This window comes from Heterodontus francisci, chromosome 10 (genome assembly GCF_036365525.1).
Source record: "Heterodontus francisci isolate sHetFra1 chromosome 10, sHetFra1.hap1, whole genome shotgun sequence".
Taxonomy (NCBI): Eukaryota; Metazoa; Chordata; class Chondrichthyes; order Heterodontiformes; family Heterodontidae; genus Heterodontus; species Heterodontus francisci.
The window spans coordinates 111,204,360-111,227,412 of record NC_090380.1 but is presented as its reverse complement, the minus strand read 5'-3'; the positions used below and the strand labels follow the sequence as shown (position 1 = coordinate 111,227,412).

The 23,053-nt window shown below is 44.2% G+C and overlaps 1 protein-coding gene across 3 annotated transcripts in view; it reads right to left on the bottom strand.

Moving 5' to 3' along the window:
* The window catches only part of LOC137374715 (neural cell adhesion molecule 2-like), a 1,514,570-nt gene that overhangs the window by 364,330 nt on the left and 1,127,187 nt on the right, over nucleotides 1-23,053 (bottom strand). For all 3 annotated transcript variants that reach the window (XM_068041260.1, XM_068041261.1, XM_068041262.1), the window contains exons 9-10: nucleotides 18,716-18,866; nucleotides 17,514-17,701 (exon numbers count right to left, since the gene is read on the bottom strand). In XM_068041260.1, coding sequence (XP_067897361.1) covers nucleotides 17,514-17,701; nucleotides 18,716-18,866 — 339 coding nt within the window. The remainder of the gene's footprint in view (nucleotides 1-17,513; nucleotides 17,702-18,715; nucleotides 18,867-23,053) is intronic.

Genomic DNA, 23,053 nt, shown 5'->3' with positions numbered 1-23,053 from the left:
AGGAAATAAAAGAGAAACAAATAATCAATACTCCCCGCCTTGGGGAAGTACAAGAAAAAAAAACGAATATTGCTGGGAGGCAGAAATCTTAGTGAGGGAAAATAAAACCAACTTCAAGTTAGAGACAGGAGCAATGGTTTCTGTCCTATCTGACTAAACACCTTGGTTGAGGAAGGAAAGGCTCAGGAAAGCCAGCAAGAAATTATACGGGCCAGGAGGGATTCAGTTGAAGGTTGTAGGAGAAATACAGACAACCATAACACACAGAACTATCAGCATTCCGCAAACCCTACATGTTATAAGGATCCAAGCCTGTTCACTACTCTGTAAGAAAGCTTGTTTAGCTTGACAGCTGTTATGCTGTTATGGAAGAGATCAAGGGATAGGAGAAACAGCTTGGCAATTTTAGAACTGAATTCCCCAAATTCATTTTCATTTATTTTATTTAGAGATACAGCACTGAAACAGGCCCTTCAGCCCACTGAGTCTGTGCTAACCATCAACAACCCATTTATACTAATCCTACACTAATCCCATATTCCTACCACATCCCCACCTGTCCCTATATTCCCCTATCACCTACCTATACTAGGGGCAATTTATAATGGCCAATTTATCTATCAACCTGCAAGTCTTTGGCTGTGGGAGGAAACCGGAGCACCTGGCGAAAACCCACATGGTCACAGGGAGAACTTCCAAACTCCACACAGGCAGTACCTAGAATTGAACCTGGGTCGCTACAGCTGTGAGGCTGCAGTGCTAACCACTGCACCACTGTGCCACCCCAATTATTGAAAGGTTTCGGGAATTAAAAACAGAATATCACATTACTCTCAAAAAAGAAGCAGAACCAGTATGTTTGTCCACACTGAGAAAGTTCCCACACCCACTCCCAGAAAAGGTGATGAAGGAAATCTTTGCCATGCTAAACTAAGTAGTTATCTCTGCAGTGACAAAACCCACTAGATAGTGCTCTGGGATGGTTCCAGTAAGGAAACCAAATGGTTCTCTTCGGATTTGTGTGGCCCTTACCCAACTCAGTAAAACTGCAGAGAGAGAGAGTCACCCAATGGCGTCAGTCGACAACAGCCTTGGCAATTTGGGAAAAAGCTCCATATTCACCAAATTAGATACAAATAGTGTGCTCTAGCAGTTGCCTTTAGATGAGGAGTCTAAATTGTTCACCACCTTTATCACACCCTTCAGTAGATTCTGCTTCAACAGATTGCCATTCGGTATTGCGTTGGCACCAAAGATATTCCAGCGGATGATGTCAACAATCCTAGAAGGCTTAACGGGTATTATCTGCCACATGGATGCTGTTCTGATTCATGGAGCAAACCAAGAAGAACACAACACAAGGGTATGAGCTGTATTACACAGATTACAAGAAGCGGGGCTCATATTAAATAGCAAGTGCATATTCTCACAGTCGACAGTGAGGTTCGTTGGCCACATAATTGATGGATCTGGCATAAATATAGATCCACAGAAGACAAAAGCAATAAAAGATTTCCCAGGGCTAAGAAATATAACAGATTTACAGTGAGTCATAGAATCACAGAATTGTTACAGCGCAGAAGGAGACCATTCGGCCCATCGTATCTGCATGGGCTCTCCGAAAGAGCAATTAACCTACTGCCACTCCCCTGCCATCTCCCTATAACCCTGCACATTCTTCCTTCTCATATAACTCTTTAATTCCCTTTTGAATGCTTCAACTGAACCTGCCTCCACCACGCTCTCAGGCAGCACATTCCAGACCTTAACCACTCATTGCGTGAAAAAGCTTTTCCTCATGTCACTTTTGCTTCTCTTACCATTACTTTTAAATCTGTGCCCTCTCATTCTCAATCCTTTCATGAGTGGGAACAATTTCTCTCCATCTACTCTGTCCAGACCCCTCATGATTTTGAATACTTCCATCAAATCACCTCTCAGCCTTCTCTTCTCCAAGGAAACCAGTCCTAACTTTTCCAATCTATCTTCATAACTGAAGTTCCTCATCCCTGGAACAAATTCTCGTGAATCATTTCTGTACTCTCTCCAATACCCTCACATCTTTCCCAAAGTGTGGTGCCCAGAACTGGCCCAGTACTCCAGATGAGGCCTAACTACTGTCTTATATAAGTTCACTATAACGTCCTTGCTCTTGTACTTTATGACCCTATTAATAAAGCCCATGATACTGTATGCTTTATTAACTACTCTCTCTACCTTCAATGACTTATGCACATATACCCCCAGGTCCCTCTGCTCTTGCACCCACTTTAGAATTGTATCCTTTATTTTATATTGCCTCTCCATGTTCTCCCTACCAAAATAAATCATTTCATTTCATCTGCCACCTATCCGCCCATTCCACTAAATTGTCTATGTCCTTTTGAAGTTCCACACTATCCTCCTCATAGTTCACAATGCTTCCAAGTTTCGTATAATCTGCAAACTTTAAAATTGTGCCCTTCCTCGTGGACAAAGATTTTGGGATGGTTGTACTCATTGGTTGCAGGCCTGCTGGTGGCTAGTCAGGCCTATCCATGACCGGCAGATTCTTCCACAGCAGGTACAAGTGAAGGTATAGTGACTGCTGGGGGCAATTGGATCTATCCTTCTCCTCCTTTTCTCTTTCATGCTGGTTCTTCACTCAGTGTCAAAGGTGTCTGTAGCCTCCTGATGTAGCATCTCCAGGCATCACCATCTATAGCCTGCTCTTCCCACTGATGATGCTCGATGTGGCACACAGAGAGAGACTTCGTCAGGGAGTCCTTGAAACATTTGCATGGGGCCCCTCTGTTCCTTTTACAGTGGTCAGCTCTCCCAGGAACACGATCTTGGGCAGGCGACTGTCGTCCATCCGGCCAACGTGACCCGCCCAAAGTTAGCTTTGCAGGAGGACGTCCTCAATGCTAGTGATGTTGGCTGTTTCCAAAACTTCAATGTTTGTGATGTGGTCCTGCCAGTGGATCTTGAGGATGCTGCGGAGGCAGCGCTGATGGAAGCGCTCTAGAAGGTGTACATGACGGCGGTATAGGACCCGTGACTCGGCGCCATACAGAAGGGTGGCGAGGACTATGGCTTTGTACACTTTGAGTTTGGTCTGTTCTCTGAGGTTGTGGTTGCTCCACACTCGTTTGTACAGTCCACTGAATATACTGTTTGCTTTTGAGATCCTTCATTGTCTATGGGTGCATCAAACGAGATGACTTTCCCCAAATAAGTAAATTGTTTGACGGCATGCAGCTCGGTTCCCTCGATGACAATGCTTGGTGGTCTATATTCTTCTTGGCGTGCAGGCTGATGCAGGACTTCAGTTTTCTTTAAACTGATTTTTAGTCCAAAGAGTTGTGCACCAAGGACTAGGTCATTAATATATATCAGGAAAAGCAAGGGTCCCAATACTGACCCCTGTGGAATTCCCATTACAAACCTTCCTCCAGCCCAAAAAACATCCATTAACCACTACTCTTTGTTTTCTGTCACTTAGCCAATTCCATATCCAAGTTGTTACTGTCCCTTTTTTCCCATGAGCTACAAGTTTGCTCACAAGTCTGTTGTGTGGCATTGTATCAAACACCTTTTGAAAGTCCATGTACAACACAGCAACAGCATTGCCCTCATCAACCCTTTCTGTTACCTCCTCAAAAAACTCCAGCATGTTAGTCAAGCATGATTTTCCCTTAAGAAATCCATGCTGTCTTTCCTTAATTAACCAACAATTGTCCGTGCGACTATTAATTTTGCCCTGAATTATTCTTTCTAGAAGTTTTCCCACCACTGAAGTTAAACAGACTTGCCTATAGTTGCTGGGCATAAATCCAAGCATAAATCCATTTTATGATCCTGAAGAGGCCCCACTCCTCCTTTTACCCACCTTTTACTATTTATATGTCTATAGCAAACTTTGGGATTCCCTTTAATGTTAGCTGTCAGTCTCTGTTCATGCTCTCTCTTTGCTTCTCTTATTTGCTCTTTCACTTCTCCTCTGGACCTTCTCCTCTGGACCTTCTATATTCAGCCTGGTTCTCAATAGTATTTTCTCCCTGGCATTTGTCATAAGCACACTTTTTCTTCTTTATCTTAATCTCTACCTCTTTTATCATCTAAGGAGCTCTGGATTTGTTTACCCTAACTTTCTCCTTCAAGGGTACATATCTTGACTGTGTCCACACTATCTCTTTTTTGAAGGTAGCCCATTGTTCATCTACCGTTTTCCTGTCAACTTTTGACTCCAATTTATTTGCCCCAGCTCTGTTCTTACCCCACTGAGGTTGGCTTTACCCCAGTTAATAATTCTTACTCTGAATTGTTCTTTTTCCTTTTCCATAGTCAACCTAAACCTTATGGTACAATGATCACTGTCCCCTAAATGCTCTCCTATTGATATTTGATCCACTTGGCCCACCTCACTCCCAAAAACCAGGTCCAGCAGTGTCTCCTTTCTCATTGGACTGGAAACATACTGCTGTAGAAAATTTTCCTGAAAACACTCTAGGAACTCTTGCCCCTCACTGCCCGTTACACTACTACTATCCAAGCGTATGTTTGGATAATTAAAGTCCCCCATTATAACTACCCTATTCCTCCATGTCCCCCCCTACTAACTGGTGGCCTATAGACAACATCGAGCAACGTAACTGCACCTTTTTAGTTCCTTAGATCTAGCCAAATTGATTCTGTCCTTGACAGCCGTGGGACATTCTTTTTCTCCAGCACTGCAATGCTGTCCTCAGTCAATACCATCACCGCTCCCTCTTTTTTCCCTTTCCAATTTTTCCTAAACAACTTGTATCCGGGAATATTTAACACCCAGTCCTGCCCTTCTTTGAGTCAAGTCTCTGTTACAGCCACAACATCATATTTCTACATGGCAATCTGCACCTGTACCTCACCAATCTTATTAACCACACTCCGTGCATTCACATATATACACATTAACCCTGATTTAGACATTATTACTTTCTACCTTACACTGACCCCACCTGATAACTTACATTTCCTACTCTATCTATCTCTCTCAGTATTCTGTGCACCTTGGTATTCCTCTTGATATTTCCTCCTGGTACTCACACCCCTGACAAGTTAGTTTAAACCCTCACCAATAGCACTATTATATCGCCCTGCAAGAAACTCAGTCCCCCTCTATTTAGGTGCAACCCGTTCGGCCTCGACAGGTCCCATCTCGCCCAGAACTGGTCCCAATGTCCCAAGAATCTAAAGCCCTCCCTTATGCACCATTTTTCCAGCCATGCATTCATTTCCTTTATCCTCCTATTTCTATACTCACTCGCGCTTGGCACTGGGAGTAATCCGGAGATTACCATCTTTGAGGTCCTGCCTGCTAATTTTCTACCTAGCTCCCTAAGTTCTGACTGCAGGACCACATCACTCTTCCTACCAATGTTGCTGGTACCAATGTTGACCACAACTGCTGGCTGTTCATCCTCCCCACTCAGGGTGCTCTGCAACCATTTGGTGACATTCTTGATCGTGGCACCAGGAAGGCAACACACCATCCTGGATTCATGTCTGCGGCCACAGAAACATCTGTCTGTTCCCCTGACTATTGAATCTCCGATCACTATTGCTCTTCCAGTCTTTCTTGTACCCACCTGTGCAGCTGAGCAACCTGTGGTGGCATGGACTTGGCTCTGGCTGCACTCCCCAGATGAACCATCACTTTCCTCAGTATTCAGTACTAAATACCAGTTGGAGAGTGAGTTGCACTCAGGGGTCTCCTGTGCTACTTGCCTATTTCTTCTTGACTGTCTGGTGGTCACCCTTTCCCTCTCTGCCTGCATATCCTTAAGCTGTGGGATGACCACAACTATAAATGTGTTATCCATGAAGCTCTCATCCTCCCAGATGCACCACAGTGACACCAGCTGCTGCTCAAGTTCCGCAACATAGAGTTTAAGCTGCTGTAACTAACATTTATGATTATCCAGGACACAAGAAACGTCCTGGAGTTCCCACATAGCACAGGATGTGCACTCCCAAGGTTGGAGCAGCCCTGCTATTCAATCTTTTATCTATTAGATAATAAATCTTGGTACTAAAAATGAACCCTTCGACTAATAAACCCTGACACTATTAATATGAATAACCCTAAGAATAGTATTCATATTACTACTGCTAATACTAAACTTTACCAATACTAATATACCTTACCACTATTAATATACCCCACTGTGAGGAAAACCACATCTGCCAAGAATGAGGTATATTAATTTTGTCATATGGAACATTCATTCTAAACTCTTACTGGACTGAAAACATGGCTACACCTGCATTCTAAAAGAACAGTGGCTGGAAACATTTACATTCTAAAAGACAATTGTCCCTGGTTCAATTAACCAAATGGATTTTGATCAAAAGACATTGAATGTGTGAAAGTCAGCATTCCAGCCCCCTACTGAGGATGTCTACGAAGATTGAAAGAATCCACAAAACCTCGCCGGGCAGGTTGTTCCAAAAAAAAGGAGCTAATCACATGACTGGCCTGCTGGCCAAGGTTTGGTTTGAATTGTGTTCACAGAATAGTTTGCAAACAGACTGCAACTGAACTTGAAGAGAGAGCAACTCTCCCTGTCTTCCTCTCTCTCTCTCTCTCTCACAAAAAGAGACTGCAATTAGATTTCAAGAGGACAGCATCTCCCAGTCTCTCTCTCTCTCCCTGTCACGCAAAGACAGCGACCCTTGGAAGAAACTTAGCCTCAAGATAGAAAACCATTGAAACAATTTGAAAGTGTGCACTGGGCTCCAACGAGACAGCAAGATTTAACTGCAATCAAAGACTTTACGTCGAGCTCAAAAGACAGTAGATGAACTCCAGCTATTGCTTCAAACCTTTCTCCTCGAATCTTTCTCCTTTTCTATCTCTATTTGCATGTGTATTTAGCGCGTATGCATGCCAGCGTGGTTGTGTTGCATATTTTTAGCAGTTTTAACCGAGTTTTAAGGTTAATAAACTTACACCTTTCTTGCTTAAGTCTAAGAAAATATGTCTAGTTGATTTCTTTGCCATTACAATTAGAGAGCAGTGAACAAGGATTCACTGAGGGGAAGCTTAAAAACATAATGTTTTAAAAATTAAACCCTGTTACGGCCAAACCAGGAAAAGGCTGAGAGGAAACTCCTAGACCCCTTTCTCACCTGTTCGTAATACTGCCAATACTAAAATGTTACCAATAATAGTAATAACCACACCAATAGTAATAAAACTAATTTAAAAATAAAAGATAAGACTCACCAGAAAGCCACTTGTTACTTGTGATTAATACTTAATTTTTAAAAATACTTTTAAACTCCCAGTTGTTTAGACTAAGCAGCAATGCAACAGATCAGGTCTAAGCTCTGCAGTTCTGCCACATCCAGTTGTGAATGCTGGTGGACAATTAAACAACTAACCGAAGGAGGAGGCTCCACAAATATCCCCATCCTCAATAATGGGGGAGCTCAGCACATCAGTGCAAAAGACAAGGCTGAAGCATTTGCATCCATCTTCAGTCAGAAGTGCCGAGTGGATGATCCATCTCTGCCTCCTCCTGAAGTCCCCAGCATCACAGATGCCAGTCTTCAGCCAATTCGATTCACTCCGCGTGATATCAAGAAATGACTGAAGGTATTGGATACTGCAAAGGCTATGGGCCTAACCAATATCCCGGCAATAGTACTGAAGACCTGTGCTCCAGAACTAGCTGCACCACTAGCCAAGCTGTTCCAGTACAGCTACAAAACTGGCATCTACCTAGCAATGTGGAAATGTGCCCAAATATGTCCTGTCCACAAAAAGCAGGACAAATACAACCTGGCCAGTTATTGCTTCATCAGACTACTCTCGATCATCAGTAACGTGATGGAAGGTGTCATCGACAGTGCTACCAAATGGCACTTGCGCAGCAATTACCTGCTCAATGATGCTCAGTTTGGATTCCATCAGGGCCACTCAGCTCCTGACCTCATTAGAGCCTTTGTCCAAATATTGACAAAAGAGCTGAATACCACAGGTGGGTGAGATTGACTACCCTTGACACCAGGCAGCATTTGACTGAATATGGCATCAAGGAGCCCTAGCAAAACCTAGGTCAATGGGAATCAGGGGAAAACTCTGCTGGTTGGAGTCATACCTAGCACAAAGGAAGATGGTCATAGTTGTTGGAGATCAATCATCTCAGTCCCAGGACTTCACTGCAGGAGTTCCTCAGGGTTGTGACCTAGGCCCAACCATCTTCAGCTGTTTCATCAATGACCTTCCCTCCATCATAAGGTGAGAAATGGGGATGTTCGCTGATGATTGCACAATGTTCAGCACCATTCATGACTCCTCAGATACTGAAGCAGCCCATGTCCTGATACAGCAAGACTTGGATAACATCCAGGCTTGGGCTGATAAGTGGAAAGTAACATTCGCACCACACAAGTGTCAGGCAATGATCATTTCAAACAAGAGATAATCTAACCATCTCCCCTTAATGTTCCATGGCATTGCCATGACTGAATCCCCCACTATCACCATCATGGGGGTCACCATTGACCAGACACTGAACTGGACCAGCCACATAAATACTGTTGCTGCATGAGCAGGTCAGAGCCTGGGATTTCTGTGGTGAGTAACTCACCTCCTGACTCCCCAATTCCTGTCCACAAACTACAAGGCACAAGTCAGGAGTGTGATGGAATACTCTCCACTTGCCTGGATGGTGCAGCTTCAAAAACACTCAAGAAGCTCAACAGCATCCAGGACAAAGCAGCCCACTTGATCGGCACCCCAGTCACCACCTTCAACATTCAGTCCCTTCACCACCGATGCACAGTGGCAGCAGTGTGTACCATCTACAAGATGCACTGCAGCAATTCATCAAGGCTCCTTTGACAGCAACTTCCAAACCCGTGTCCTCTACCACGTAGAGGGATAAGGGCAGAAGATGCAATGGGAACACCACCACCTGCAAGTTCCCCTCCAAGCTGCACACCACCCTGACTTGGAACTATATTGCCGTTCCTTCACTGTCGCAGTGTCAAAATCCTGGAACTCCTTTCCTAACAGCACTGTTGGGATACCTACCCCAAATGGACTGCAGCGGTTCAAGAAGGCAGCTCACCACCACCTTCTCAAGGGCAATTAGGGATGGGCTATAAATGCTGGCTTAGCCAGCGATGCCTACGTCTCATGAACGAATATTAAAAACATACTTACCAGCCAATCAACTCACCACTTTCCCGTGATGTCACAGTTTGACTTCTTTTTTCTTTTTTTTTAAAAACTCCGGCGGGTAGAAGGTAGTTGTCTCCACGCAAGGTTCGCCACTGCTGCCACCACTTGCAACTCCCTCCAGACAAGTGGACGGCCCAGAGCCTGCATCGGGATTTATTCTCTCCCCGGCAGGTTCCTCGCAGGTCTGCCGCTGCTTCTGACTCCCTCCATGTAAGTGATTCATGGGTATAGTTAACCAGGTAGGGAAATTCCTACCAAATCTAACAACTATTAACGAGCAACTCTACGACAACTACTAAAGAACAGCAATGCCTGGTGCTGGGAAGACTGCCAGAAAAATTCTTTCAAGAAGATCAAGGAAATGATGACTTCGTCAGAGGTTTTGGTGCATTATGATCAGGAATTAGTGACCATTATTGCAGCAGATACGTCATCAACTGGATTAGATGCAGTCCTGTTCCAGATTCAAAAAAGGTGGACACACAGGCCTATGTATTTTACCTCTCGTTTGCTGTCAGAGACAGAACAAAGGTACACAGTGATTGAAAAGGAAGTATTAGCAGCAACTTGGTTGTGCAAAAAATGTTCGGACTGCGTACTGGGCCTCAAGGTCAAGATCGAAAGTGACCACAAGCTACTATAGAGGTTGCTTAATTCAAAGGAGTTAGCAAAATTACCCCCAAGGGCACAGAAATTTCCACTACGACTAATGAAATATGACACAGCAACTGAATATGTCCCAGGGAAGCATTAGGTGACAGCTGACGCGTTATTGAGAGCGTCAAGTGCTTTACCTGAAGTGTGAGATTCTCATTCCTGGAGAAAGTGGAAGCTTTAGCTATAACTGAAGATTTGCCACCAAGTGCTCAAAGATTGCGCCAAATTAGAAACCTGCAGAAAGAGGATGAAATCTGCGAAAAGGTAAGACAGTTTTGCCAAGAGGGTTGGCCAGAATATAGTGCCTAATACCAAGGTTATAAGAAACTATCATGAGCAACGAAGTCATCATACTATAATAAAAACAAAAAATGCTGGAAATATTCAGCAGGTCTGGCAGCATCTGTGGAGAGAGAAGCAGAGTTAACGTTTCAGGTCTGTGACTTTTCATCAGAACACCAGAAAGCCATCTTACTATTGTGGACGACTTACTGGTCTATGACAAAAGACTAGTTATTCCAAGGGCTTTAAGTTTAGACATACTACAGAAACTACACCAACGGCACTTAGGAATCACCAAGTGTAGAGCAAGAGTGAGAAATTCGGTATGGTGGCGGGGGGTTTCCAAGGAGATTGAAGATGTGATTTACAAACATACGGACACATGAATTAGGTACCCCCAGTGCAATGGAGAAGCGGAGAGAGGCGTTTGACCAATGAAAATGCTACTGAAAAAGAATGATGATTTTCAGCTGGCGCTTTTAAACTATCGATCAACGCACTCCAGAATGGGAGTGGAGATTGAGGACACAGCTACCCACACTCCCAAGAACCCTTTAGCATGAGTCAGTGCAGAGGACCGGGAAAGGGTGAGAAGAGAAAGAGAGGCCAATCCGAACAGAGAATCATTATAGACGCTACAGAGCAAAAAATCAAGCAGACCTGCGACCTGGAAATTTGGTTTAGATTAAAGATCAGGGTTGATATGGGGAAGTGATGGAGAAATCTCCATATCCTTGATCCTACATAGTCCAGACAGACCAGGGACGGGCAAGGAGAAATAGAGGATCACTGGCATTGACATCACAGACAAAACAAATGGGGAAAAAGAAATCAAGAGAATCAGCTACCAGAGAGAGCCGATGAACCGGTGATACAACCAACAACAGATCACCCAGATGACAGTGAAGACAGAGAACCTGAGTCATCCGATAGTTCCACTCACACACAGGAAAGTGAGGAAGACAAACCGAAAGACTCAATATGCCAAACAAGTGAAAGATGAACACGCTATGGCAGAGTCATGAGAAGCCCACAGTGTTACAGACCTGATGTCTGAAGTCAGAGACTTGGGGGAGATGTAGTATAATGTGCATACACTGTTGCTGGGTAGATTATGTATATAAAACTTAAGAATCATCACAGGATGTGATGTCATGAGTCTGAACCTCATGTTGCTCAGTGTTAATGTAGATACCTTAGCGATAAGACCCCTGTAGATAAACTCCTGTTACTTTGACCCAAAGTCTACTGCCCTCAATCAACGCGAACAGCACACTGACAAGATAGTATATTTACATTTTGTTGATTCTTTATTTTAAAAAATGTTGAAATGTAAGAACATGAGAAATAAATAGAGACTCGTTCAAGATAAATTAAATCTATAAGAATCTAAGAAATGGGAGCTGGAATAGGCCATTTGGCCTTTTGAGCCTGCTCCACCATTTTAATAAGATCATGGCTGATCTTCTACCCCAACTTCACTTTCCTGCACTATCTCCATATTCCTTAATTCCCTTAGTACCCAAAAAAATGTACTGAATCTTTCTGTCTTGAATCTAATCACTGACTGAGCATCGACAGCTCTCTGGAGTAGAGAATTCCAAAGATTCACAATCCTTTGAGTGAAGAAATGTTTCCTCAACCATGTCCTAAATGTCCAACCCCTTGCTCTGAGCTTGTGACCCGTTGAAGCAGTGGAGTGCTGAGGAACATGACTGGAAGTACACACAATGGAGGATTATCGAGCCAGCCATGTGTAAAAGCTGATATAACATACAAAGTTGACACTGATTTATTTCTCAGTTTATGATTGTCTCTTTACCAATACTAATGCAACTTGCTCTCAGTGAGAATCAGTAACTCGTAGAGCAAGCAACCAATCTCCATGGTATATCACCTCATGATATTCCACTCCCAATTCATAGCTTAATCAACTATCAAAACTCTAGCTATGCCAACACAAAATTGGGTCAGAAATGCATTAATGTGTAATCATTTATTCACCTGTTTGTGTCAACTGTGGTTCTGTTAGTGGTACTTTTGCCTCTGAATCAGAAGGTTGTGGGTTCAAGTCCCACTCCAGAGACTTCAGCACAAAATCCAGGTTGCCACTCCCAGTGCAGTAGTGATAGGGTGCTGCACTGTCGAGGATGCCACCTTTTGGATGAAACTTTGAATCAAGGCCCTGTCTGCCCTCCCAGGTAGTTGTAAAAGGTCCCGTGGCACTATTTCAAAGAAAAGCAGGGGAGTTCTCCCTGGTGTCCTGGCCAAAATTTATCCTTTAATCAACATTACTGAAACAACTTATCTGGTCATTATCACATTGCTGTTTGTGGCAGCTTGCTGTATGTAAATGGGCTGCTGCATTTTTTACATGACAACAGTGGCTACACTTCAACAGTATTTCGTTGGTTGTGAAGTGTTTTGCGACATCCCGAGGTTGTAAAAGGCTCTACAGAAATGAAAGACTTTCTTTTTGCTTTTTCCATCACACCAATGAATACAACTAAGCTGGTTAAAACTACAGCGTCTCAACACTTGGAAGTGATACACAGCTGTGGATGGTTCAGTGAACCCATCACAGGTGGGCTGTTACTAATGATTTGCAACAATTTCGAAGGTGTTCTGTAATTATGATAATTAAGTCAATTTACACATTTCAGCTTCGAGATGCAGCACTATTTAAGTGTTGTTTTAACGGAACAGTAAAGGTAAAATCGAACCAAAAGCAAAATACTGCAGATACTGGAAATCTGAAATAAAAACAGACAACACTGGAAATACTCATCAGGTCTGGCCGCAACTGTGGGAAGAGAAGCAAAATTAATGGGTGATATTTTACTGGCCTCCGGTTGACGCACTAGGGAGTAGGGGGTGGGAGTAATAAATGCTAGGGATCTGCGTCGTGGGGGCTCCCTGATGCAGTCCTGTCATTGTGCCCTTTTACTAGCAGTGGGAATGGAAGTGGCTTGCCCTCCTGCCAACCGGAGGTGGTGGGGGAGCAATTAGACAATTAAAGGACCAATCAAGGGCCGTTCTGCTGCCGGTATTTTGCTGTCGCATTTGGAGGCTGCATGGCCCAATGAAGGGGCCCCTGGTAGCACAGGCCACTGTTGTGGCCCTGGCACCACCGCATAAGGGATTACCCCTCCAATCGCCGGGGGCATGCCTGCTCGGCCCTGGCATAGAAGAAAAAATTGTAACTCTCCTGTGAGGGTGCCACAATATGGAGGCATCCTCTTATTCTCCTTGAAGCCTCAGCACTGGCCTCGGTGTCTCTCGGTGGTGCTGCCAAGGCGGCAGAGCTGACAGTCCTCTGATTGGGCCTGCAGCGTGGAGAGCCAGCTTGCCATCCGGAATTGGACGGTGGGCCCGGCGACTGCCAATTAAGAGGCCACCGCCAAAAAGATTGCCGCTGCAGTCTCACTGCCCGCCCGCACAGGCTTGCAACTGCATTTGGTCCTGACGTCGGGACTTACTACTGCCAGTAAAATCCTGACCAACGTTTCAAGTCGATGACTTTTCATCAGATCTGGAAAAACACAGTTCTGACTAAACGTTCATTGACCTGAAACGTTAACTCTGCTTCTCTCTCCACAAATGCTGCCAGACCTGTTGAGTATTTCCAGCATTTTCTGTTTTTATTTAAGGCGAGATTGATGTTGTTTCTGCACTACCTGGCTATTAATCTCAGACAGGGGCAGCAATAATATTGAGAGCTTTCACAGGTGGCGATCAAAGAACTTATTCATGTCGAATGCATTCCAATTATCTGGAACACAGTCAAATTTACACAGAACTGTTGATTTATTCAGTTTCAATACATTTGAGAGTGAAAGCATATTAATTAAGAGGGCCTACTGTTATTTCTGTTCTTTCAATACATTTTCCCTCTTCCTTTCTGAAAGGCATTTTGGCTTAGGTTCCACAGAAACCTCACACAAGTACCCAGTCATGTTTGACCCCAGACATTGTATCCAGGCTAATTCCCGTAGAGGAACTTGGAGTAGTTAAGGCAATTAGCAGCGATGCATTTAAGAGGAAGCTGGATAGGTACGTGTGGGAGAAAGGAATAGAAGATTATGCTGAAAGGATGAGATGAGGAATGGTAGCAGGAGGCTCGTTTGGTGCATAAAGACCGGCATGGACTAATTGAGTTGAATGGCCTGTTGCTGTGTTTTGAAATTCTAGGTAATTCCACGAACATTTCTAATCAACATGAGTTGTGCTACACAGTAGTGGCTTAAAGGTTTACGATCTCAGTACTCCTCCATGTCAGGGACCTCCATGTCAGTTGTGCGGTCTTAGGGAAAGTTCTAAGCCAGAGTTATCCAATCTAGTCAGGCGGAGGGCCGCGTTATGATTTTTGCTTGGCCTGGGGGGCCGGTGAGTAAATTTCAATAGATAAAGGCATTAAAAATTTATCTTACTCATAAAAACAACAACAAATGTGCATTTTTGTGAAGAAGCTTTAAATGAGAAGATTAATTTATTGACTTATTTTCTCGTCACTATATTGAAAATTGATTTTGTGACATACCTGGCATTGTTTTTGCTTGCATAAGTAGTCAACCTTCGCCCACACACTTGATGTAGCGATGTAGAGATTCTGGCTAGAAGTCCACCTTTCAGGAGAGACCTTGATCTCTCTTCCCTCTCTCCCCACGTTCTGTGTGTGTCTCGTTCTCTTTTCCCCCCCACCCACCTTCCCCTCTAGGACTAGGGGTCACAGATTAAACGTTTTGTGCAAAAGATGCAGAGGGAATATGAGGAGGCACTTTTTTACACAGTGGGTGGTAATGACCCGGAACTCGCTGCCCACAAGGGTGGTGGAAGTGGAGACGATCAATGACTTCAAGAGGAAGTTGGAAGGCCACCTGCGAGAAATAGACTTGCAGGGCTACGAGGAACGAGCTAGCGAGTGGGACTGACTGCATAGCTCTGTGAAGAGCGGCATGGACTCGATGGACAGAATGGGCTCCTTCCGTGCTGTAAGTAAATGATTGTTGACTCTCTCTCTCACCCCCCACCCCGCCTCTCTCTCTCCCTCTCTGTCTGTCTCTCTGCCTTCCTCTCCCTCCTCTGTCTCCTCCCCACCCCGTCCTTCTCCACTTACCCTCTCTCTGTATCTCTCCACCCACCCCATCCCCATGTCTCTCGTGTTCCCCACTCCCTGCTCAGTGTTCCCCGCTCTCTGAGCCCCGTCTCTCTGTCCCTCCCTCTGTCTCTCTGTTCTCCCCATTCTCTCTGTCTCTTTCCCATCTCTCCCTCTTTTGCTTTCTTTCTGTCCCCTTTTTTCTCTCTCCCCTCTCTCTGTCCGTCCCTCATCTCTCTGCCCCCCTCTCTCTGCCCCTCCTCTCTCTCTCTCTCTCTCTCTCTCTGCCCCTCTGCTCTCTCTTGCTCTCTGTTCCCCCCTCTCTCCCCCCTATCTCACACCGTTGCAGAGTGTGGAATGCTCAGCAGATGGTTGGTCAGTTCTTTTAAAAACCATTTCGCTGTCATGTTTCACAGCTGACAGTTGCTGACATCAGGAACAGCCATTTCCCAACAGACTCCGGGTTTCCCGGCGGGCTTTTTAAAAAGAAAGTCAGAACATGCCAGAAAACCCTGAGCCTGTTGGGAAACGACTGTACCCGATATCAGCAGCTGTTAGCTGTGAAACAGCGTGATGTTTTTAAAAAGGCTGCTCTGGAAGAAGACAAAGGGAAATTTCTCATCCCCAGTCACGGCTCTGGGAATAGTTTACATCCGTGAGCCGGGTGGAAACATTTGGAGGGCTGAATGCTGGTCCGCGGGCCGTATGTTGGGCAACCGTGTTCTAGGCAGAATCCCACATAGAGATTTGTTACCAAACGGGCACTCACTTATACACCCTCATACCAGCACAATGCTGAAATTAGCTTGAGTAAGGCACAGAATGTTGGTACCCAGAGTCTGATAGAGTGAACTGCCATGGCATTGGGAGGAGAAGTTAGAGTTTGAGCACCTCGGACATACTGCTAGGTTAAAAGTGCTACATAAATGGAAGTGGTTTTTATTGAGAGTCACAGGATAGTGGAACAAAAGCAAGTTCAGAGAAAAGCAAGACCTGGACCCAAAGATGCAGATTTTGGTGCACACTTCAGTTATGTAGAGGAGATGAAGAAAATCTTTGTTATGTAATGAGCTGACATGATCTGGAATGCACTGGCTAAATGGATGATGGAAGCAGATTCAATAATATCTTTCAAAGACGAACTAGACAGATACTTGAAAAGCAAACATTTTTAGTGCTATGGGGAAAAGAGGGTGAGTGGGAATAATTGGAGAGCTGTTTCATGAGCTGGCACAGCTATGATGGATCAAATGGCATCCTTCTGTGCTGCAAGATGCTGTGATTCAATTTTTTTAGTTGTTAAGTATTATAATGGGAACAAATTTTTGAGAAAAATGAAGCTACTTGGAACCACGACTGTAAAGAACCAAAGTTTCCACATCATTTTAGGTGCTAATCTAAGACACATCTTGTGACGCCCCTCAGTGTTAGGTCTGAGGAAAACATTTTGCAAATATTTTTCACCCTCCTGGACACACATTGCAAAATTACATCCGCATTCCCTGTGACTTTCAATCCATAAATTTAATGGATGGAAAACGACAGGGAGTCAGCCTGCAATTCACAATGTGCACTCTCAGCAGTTGAAGGTCCCTCGTGGGAGTACCATTTTCTACATTCATCCCTCTGGGCTCTGTGATCAAGAGCAAATTTTCTCAGTACACGGTGCTAGTGTGGAGTCTCAACTTGTTACTTGTACATATTGGGAAATTGCGAGCACTGCCCATGATTTCCTGGAATACCCAACTGGCGGGCAAGGCACCACAAAGGCAAAGATCATTGGCTGGTTCCTCACCTGATCAGTGCCAACAAAGGCAGCCAATCATGGGATAAGCAATGTAGGGTTTAAAGAAAGAAGTTCCTCCAAATCATGTTCCATTCTATATCTATTTTGTTTCAATCCCTACAGTTGAGAAAATGCCAAATGATGACCTAGCATTTGCAACTTGCATTTATATAGCATCTTTAACAGAGCAAACACATCCCAAGATGCTGCAGAAGAATGTTATCAGACAAAATTTTGCACCAAGCCACATAAGGAGGCATTCAGACTTTGTAAGATAGGTTTTAGGAGTGTCTTAAAATAGGAGTGAGAGGTAGAGACATGGAGTTTTCAGTGAGGGAAGTCCAGGGCTTAGCACCTAGACTGAAGAATAGGATGCTAATGGTACAGCGAGAAAAATCTAAGTGGTGAAGGAGTTCATCCTGATCGGACTCGGTGCCGACTTTATTCCAACTGGAATCCTTACAAAACCTGTTACCCACCTCCAGGAGCATCTTGGTCCCCTTCTTGTAAATGCTGACGTCAGACCTATTTAGGTCTGAGAGGACAACGCCTTCTTTTCGCCAGTGGATGGAAGCCTGAGGGTTAGCTGTGACATCACAGCTAATGTTGACGGAATTCCCTTCCCATGAGTAGTAAGTCACCTGGGTTGAGAGAAACTTGGGAGCATCTGGGGGAAGAAAGAAAGAAATTAGCAGAGGGAGATCAGAAGGCAAGTCACAAAAAGAGGTAAATAATTACAGGGTACAAATCTCGATATTATGCCGCCCATACATCTTTTCAGAGCTCATTGAGAAACAGCACAACCTTGGGCTATGGTTTCTCATCCTTTAAAACCCCCAATAGAAATTGCAGTATGTTTTTGCCCTTTCCCCCAAAAAACACTTACATTTGAATTCTGATCTTCCTCCCCCCCACAGACTGCACAAAGTTGAAAGTGCACCCCTTTCCACCATCCCTGACACTGATGATGCTTATTGACCCTGTTCCCACCCTCACAGTAAAAATCTGAACTGCTCCCCCTTCCCCACTAGTGTCATGCCTGCGTTCCCCAGATGGGGAATTGAAGGCGCGGGAGTGCCGGCCGCTGCACCAAAGATCACGGCAGGCCCGGAAAATTCAAGGTAAGTTGATTTAAATTTATTCATCTCATTAATTTAAATATTTCAATCCAGGTCCTGTCGCCCAGTGGCAGGGGGGGTGGGGCCACCATGGAGCCTTGCCACTACCAGGAGGATGAGGCTGCCCCTCCCAGCATCAACCTCCATGGCGGGCCTCTGCCACAACCATCTTTCGCAAACCCCCCTCCGCTCCGCCCCCCCCCACGACAGAGCCTGACGTCGTGGGCTTGGTAAAATCCAGCCCAACCTCTTTCTTGGTTAACTCAAGAAAACCTGTCCATTCTTGTTATGATCATAGCAAGTAAGTAATAAAATACCAACTGAATTGGCCAGTACATCCACTTTAAGAAAGAATTAAACCTGCTATGGTCTAGCAAGGAGAGGGAAAAGAGGGAAGCCCTTCGACCCCTCCTCACTTGACCGTTACGTTGCCTTACCAGCGATGGCTAGATCCCAAGAATGAATATTTAGAAAGCGACACTAAATCTGAGTCACCCTTAATGCTAATATAGCAGAGGTATTGGGAAAAGGCAGGTCGACTGCCATTAAGTGGTGATACTTACACTGAATATCTAAGTGCATGCTCTTCTGGTCTCGTCCGATTGGACTGGTGGCTTCACAATGATACGCCCCTGAGTCACTAGGCTTGATGTTCCTAATGTGCAATGAAGATTTCCCCTTCTGCCTCCGCACCTCAATCCTCTCATCAAGGATCTGTAAATAAGAATAAACACTATTGTAACATAATAATAACTGACTTTTGAGGGGATAAAACCTCACACTAATCACAGCAAATGCTGACCCGACTGTGGAATTTCATTTAAAAATGAAGGTAATTTAGACTTTGGCCGAGAGTGCAAAATGAGCAAGAAGACTGGGGGATGAAATCTCAGGTATCGACTGTGGGTCATTATATAGCTTGTTGCTGAAATTTGCCAAAGATTAGAATGTCTTAAAAATGGCTCCAATTCTCCCTCACAAAGCTGCCGAACTTCTCTTAAAGTGCAGCTCCCTTGCCGCATGCTGTTTTCTCTCGATGTTAATTTGCTTCATCCCGCTGTTAGCTGAGAGTAACTATTACAGAAGTCATGCTTGTTTACGAGTATGAAAATAGCGTCACTTCCCTCCGCCCTACTTATAGAGTGAGCATACTAAACCTTTGTCGGGCCAGAGGATAATTGCACCCTGTAGTGTGCTGCAGAATTATTGCAATTATCCACCCAGTTATTTTTTATTTTCTCCATTTCTCTCCTTAAAGGCAGTGAGGGTTGCTGAGGTATCAGCTCCTCCAAGTACTGGTCAGGCAGTGAGCTAATCAACAACAGTAACTTGCATTTATATATGCCTTTAATGAAATAAAACCATCTCAAGGTGCTCCACAGGAATGTAAACAGACAGAAGTTGATTCCAAGACAAAGAACAAGACATTAGGGCAGTGGCCAAATGCTTGCTCCAAGAGGTATGATGTAAGCAGCATCCTAAAGCTGAAGAGAGAGGTAGAGAGAGACAGAGGTTTTGGTGGTGGGTGGTGGGACTTTCAGAGCATAGACAACTGAAGGCACGGCCACCAATGAGGGAGCGATGAACATTGGGGGATGCGCAACAGGCCAGAATTGGAGGAGTGCAGAGATCTCTGAGGGTTGGAGGAGATTACAGAGATAGGGAAGGGCGAGGCCAATGAGGAGTTTAAATCGAGGCGTCACCGGACCGGGGGTTAATATAGGTCAGTGAGTAATGGGTGAATGGGACTTGATGCAAGTCAGGAGATGGACAGCAGTGTTTTGAATGAGCTCAAGTTTACAGAGGGTGGAAGATGGCAGGCCAGCCATGAGTGTATTGGGATAAAAACAAGAAATGCTGGAACCACTCAGCAGGTCTGGCAGCATCTGTGGAAAAAGAAGCAGAGTTAATGTTTCGGGTCAGTGACCCTTCTTCGGAACTGACAAATATTAAAAATGTCACAGGTTATAAACAAGTGAGGTGGGGGTGGGGCAAGAGATAACAAAAGGAGAAGGTGTAGATTGGACAAGGCCACATAGCTGACCAGAAGGTCATGGAGCAAAGGCAAACAATATGTTAATGGTGTGTTGAAAGACAAAGCATTAGTACAGAATAGGTGTTAATGGACTGAACCGCAGGAGATGTAATACCTGCCCATTTACCCCCTCTCTCCTCACTATCCCAGGCCCCAAACACTCCTTTCAGGTGAAGCAGTGATTTACTTGTACTTCTTTCAGTGTAGTATACTGTATTCAAAAACAAGAAATGCTGGATTCACTCAGCAGGTCCAGCATCCGCAGTATTTTGCTTTTATTTTAGTATACTGTATTCGCTGCTCACAATGTGGTCTCCTCTATATTGGGGAGACCAAGCGCAGACTGGGTGACCGTTTTGCGGAACACCTCCGCTCGGTCCGCAAGCAGGACCCTGAGCTTCCGGTTGCTTGCCATTTCAACACTCCCCCCTGCTCTCATGCTCACATCTCTGTCCTGGGATTGCTGCAGTGTTCCAGTGAACATCAACGCAAGCTCGAGGAACAGCATCTCATCTACCGATTAGGCACACTACAGCCTGCCGGACTGAACATTGAGTTCAATAATTTCAGAGCATGACAGCCCCCCATTTTACTTTCATTTTTAGTTGTTTTTTCTTTTTTCTTCTTTTTTTCTTTTTTTACATTTTTTACAAACTTTTTTTTTGCATTTATTTCATTTCATCTTAGTTTGTTCAGTTTGCTTACCCACTGTTTTTTTTCATGTTTGCACTTGCTGCTGTTCAATATTCAGTCCGTTAACATCTAATCTGCACTAATGCTTTGTCTTTCAACACACCATTAACATATTGTTTGCCTTTGCTCCATGACCTTTTGGTCAGCTATGTGGCCTTGTCCAATCTACACCTTCTCTTTTTGTTATCTCTTGCCCCACCCCCACCTCACTTGTTTATAACCTGTGACATTTTTAATATTTGTCAGTTCCAAAGAAGGGTCACTGACCCGAAACATTAACTCTGCTTCTCTTTCCACAGATGCTGCCAGACCTGCTGAGTGGTTCCAGCATTTCTTGTTTTTATTTCAGATTTCCAGCATCTGCAGTATTTTGCGTTTATTTTAGTGTATTGGGATAGTTGTGTCTGGAGGTAACAAAAGCAGAAGATGGTCTCAGCAGCAAGTGAATTGAGGTTGGGTCAGATACGGGAAATTTTACAGAGGTGTAAGTAGGCGATGTGGTCTTGGTGATGAGGAGGATATGGGGTCCAAATGATTGCTCTAAAATTGGTATTGTGATATTAAAGAATCATATGTGCTTCTTTCTATTTAACCTTACAAGGCACGTATGTGCTTGTGTAAGAGATAATGCTGCAGTCAGCTGCTTGAAGATAATGAAATAGACACCCGCCTGAAGTATTGTGCTTTTCCTTATATTTGCCTGATTAAGACCCGACATTGTCTATTACACATGCACATTGTTTATAGTCCCTGTATAAATAAATACTCTTGTCCTTAATGGATCTTTTTTGCTGCAAGCGATTTTAAAAATAAAATGCACAAGGCAGACAGCAGAGATAATACATTTCTAACTGATCTCTATTTGCTGGTAAACAATAGGGCTATGTATTTGTCTCTTAAATTCCTGTTTTAAACTGCAGAATTACTTTCATGGATGTCAAAGCTTCAGGGAAGGTGCAGAGGAGATTGACTAGAATGGTACCAGGGATGAGGAACTTCAGTTATGTGGAGAGACTGGAGAAGCTGGGATTGTTCTTCTTAGAGCAGGGAAGGTTAAAGGGAGATTTAAATGTGGTCTTTAAAAGTATGAGAAGTTCTGACAGCGTAGATAAGGAGAAACTGTCCCTAGGCAGAATGGTTGGTAATCAAAGGACACAAATTTAAGAGAATGGGCAAAAAAACAGCGTGTTTTTGTGATCTGTAATGCATGGCCTGAAAGGGTGGTGAAAGCAGATTCTATAATAACTTTCAAAAGGGAATTGGTGAATACCTGAAGGGAAGAAAATTACAGTGCTATGGGAAAAGAGCAGGAGTTTGGAATAAAAGAGCCAGAACAGTCTTGATGGGCCGAATGCCCTCCTTCTGTGCTGTATCATATTATGATACCTCAACACAGACTGAATGTAACACCTCCTGTCTGATTTCACCCTTTATATCCATTTTACTAATTTTAAACATTAAAACCTTGGATCTGAGTTTTTCTGCACAGTTTGTCTGCATTTGTTTGGATATATATTTGAACGGGAAAAAGAAAATTACATAGCTATGGGAAAAGAGATGGGGTGAGCGGAACTAAACTGATAGCTCTTTCAAAGAGCGATCACAGGCATGATGGGCCAAATGGCCCCCCTCAATGCTGTATGATTCTATAAACAAGTGTACTCTGCAATTTCTGGTGTTCCAGGTCTAGCAGCAGGCTGCAACATCAATGCAGTACATGCAAGACTAGCGCAGTTATTGAAAATGTGCAAAAACGATCACATCAATGCTTCAGGATTCTGGCAGGATTCAAAGACAGTCATTGTCCCACCAGGCCAAAAGTATTGAAAAAGAGAAATATATGGAAATAAAGTCTCTCATGAATTGTCCCAGAGATGTTTGCTCTTCCTTGCTTGCCCTGTGTCAGTGGGGACATCACTTTACTATAAATGCAGGGTTATTCATCCTTACATAAATATGTTCTTTATAGAGTCATGGAGTCATTTACAGCACAGAAGGCCATTCGGCCCATCAAGTCCATACCGGCTCTCCACAGAGCTATACTGTCAGTCCCATGCCCCAGCTCAATCCCTGTAGCCCTGCAAGTCTATTTCTCTCAGGTAGCCATCCAACTTCTCCTTGAGGTCATTGATTGTCTCTGCTTCCACCAACTTTGTGGGCAGCGAGTTCCTGG